General features: G+C 30.7%; 1 protein-coding gene across 1 annotated transcript in view; it reads left to right on the forward strand.

The window, feature by feature from the left end:
* The first annotated feature begins 2,119 nt into the window (after window positions 1-2,119).
* Window positions 2,120-2,500, forward strand: part of LOC113824322 (uncharacterized) — a 1,479-nt gene continuing 1,098 nt past the window's right edge. Inside the window, exons 1-2 of the mRNA XM_027377067.2 lie at window positions 2,120-2,243; window positions 2,421-2,500. The exon at window positions 2,421-2,500 is cut by the window's right edge and continues 145 nt beyond it. Coding sequence (XP_027232868.2) covers window positions 2,235-2,243; window positions 2,421-2,500 — 89 coding nt within the window. The 5' untranslated portion in view covers window positions 2,120-2,234. The remainder of the gene's footprint in view (window positions 2,244-2,420) is intronic.

A 2,500-nucleotide genomic window follows, 5' to 3' on the forward strand; every position in this document is an offset into this window, starting at 1 on the left:
TAATAATAATAATAATAATAATAATAATAATAATAATAATAACAATAATAATAATGATAATGAAAATAATAATAAAAGTAGTCATAATAGCAATAAGGATAATGATGATGATAATGATAATAACAATAACGATAACATTGTTAATGATAATAATAATATTAATAATAATAATATTAGCAATGATTAACAACTAAAATGATAATGAGAATAATGATGAAAATAATAATAACAATGACAAAAATAACAATAGTAATAATGATAATAATGATGATGATAAAAATAATAATCATGACAAAAATAACAATAGTAATTATGATAACGGTAATGATGATAATAATAACAAAAATGATAATAATAATAATAATGATAATAATAATAGTAATAATAATAATAATAATAATAATAATGATAATAATAACTATTAATAACAAGAACAACAATAATGATAATGATAATAATAATAGCAATAATAATAATGATAACAATAATAATAATAATATCAACAATGATAATGCTAATAATAATGATAATATTAATAATGACATTAACAATGATAACAGTAAAACTAATACTAATAGTAACTAAATAGGAGCTACTGATAAAACTACAGTCTGTCAGCGCTCTCAGGCCTTCCTCAGCCCTCGAATCTCTCCGCCAGAGAGAGCGCCTCAAAAACGGCTTATTTCCCTGACGAAGTTACGTTCTAGATAATAATAATGATATAATTATGCTATAATAATAATATAATAATATAATAATATGATATAATAATGATATAATAAGGTCTGACAGCAGGACAGCGGTCTTCGTTGGTATTCTCTGGAAATCAAGGAAGCACTCTGATTTAAGCGGGAACTTCAGAAATGTGTAAATATGTCGTTTGAAACACCTTTTCAGGCAATTTTACGTAAATAGAGGCAAAATAAAAAATGGTACGATCTTTGCGCAGTTTCAACATCCTTTTGTAGGAAAGAGCAGAATGCAACACTTTACACATCACCTTTTATTCTAAAGTAAGTATTAAGGAAGACATTTGCAAATGCCGTTTTCGATCGCCCTTTTTTCAAGATGGCGGCCAAAATCGTATTTTATTAGATCCCTGTTATGTCGTGGTTGAGGTAAGTCTAATTACAGCTTTCCGTAATTCTAAATCAATAGTAGCAGTAACAATAATGATAACGATAAGAATGAAAAGGATAATGGTATGATAATGAGAAGAATGATAGCAAAAATAGTGGCGATCATAATGATAACAGATATAACAATAATGGTAATAATAATAGTAATAGTAGTAGTAGTAGTAATAATAACAATAATGATGATAACAACATTGACAATAGTAGTAATATTAGTAATGATAATAATGATTAATAATGATTATAATGATACAGATGATGATAATGATGTTGATGGCGATGATGATGATGATAATCATAATAATAATAATATCAGTATTAATAATAATGATAATAATAATAGCAATAACAGCAAAGATAATTACCAACATCTATAACATCCCAATAATGATTATAACTGCAATGATGAAAGGAATGATAAAGATCATAATATCAGTCATTACTAACACAGATGTAGGACTAGAAATAATGCTTCACTGACGGTAATGGTAATGGCATTGTTAGAATTTTTGATATTCTTAATCGTATAAACAAAGTCTTTTCATTGTTATTCAGTTGCAGTATTAGCGTTCAGACCAAAATTAATAACAACAAGAGCAAAGGAAACAACGCTATTACTTGCCTCAATCATATTAATAATAACCAAATTGTATAATAGTGTAATTATACACCGAACAATTCACCTTTTGTCTCACTTCTATCATTATTCATCCATGAGAGGGAACAACATTCATTTCAAGACAAAGGAATAAATTCCATTTAGAAAGATCTAACCAGTCCTAACTTCTTTCAGTAGCTCTTAGAAGCGTTACGCAAAACTGACACCTCTGTCTCGCGCGCATAGAGTTCTAGAGTCCTTCTCCCCTTTTGGCACAACATCGCCGGAGGTCTTGCCAGAAACTACCAGGAAAGATTATGCTAATCAGCCATAAGCGCGCAGCAGGAGGCCTGGAAAATCTGTAACCTGGAACCGCGAGGGAGGCGGCTGTGACGTATATAAGCTCTACCCTTTCCCGGTCTGAGCATCAGTTACCGCATAGCCTTCGCAGCTCCAGCAAGTTATCCTTCAGTGCCACACGCTACGAAGACACCGCCACTATGAAGATGGTAAGATTCAGGCTCTTTGTTGCGTATTCCATTTACTTTTAGTGGGAAAGGTTTGGTGTAATATCGCATTTAAAAGCATAATTGTCTGAGGTAAATTATAATGGTTGTAATATTCATATGACCCTTTGGCCATCCATTTCCCACATTAGTTGACCACAATTTAATTTCTGTTTACAGTTAATGGCTGTTCTCATCTTTGGCTGCATGGCCTCCTCAAGGGCCATCTTCTTCGACCTCTTCAAGAAGGAGACGTGGCA

This window comes from Penaeus vannamei, chromosome 12 (assembly GCF_042767895.1).
Source record: "Penaeus vannamei isolate JL-2024 chromosome 12, ASM4276789v1, whole genome shotgun sequence".
NCBI classification, from domain to species: Eukaryota; Metazoa; Arthropoda; class Malacostraca; order Decapoda; family Penaeidae; genus Penaeus; species Penaeus vannamei.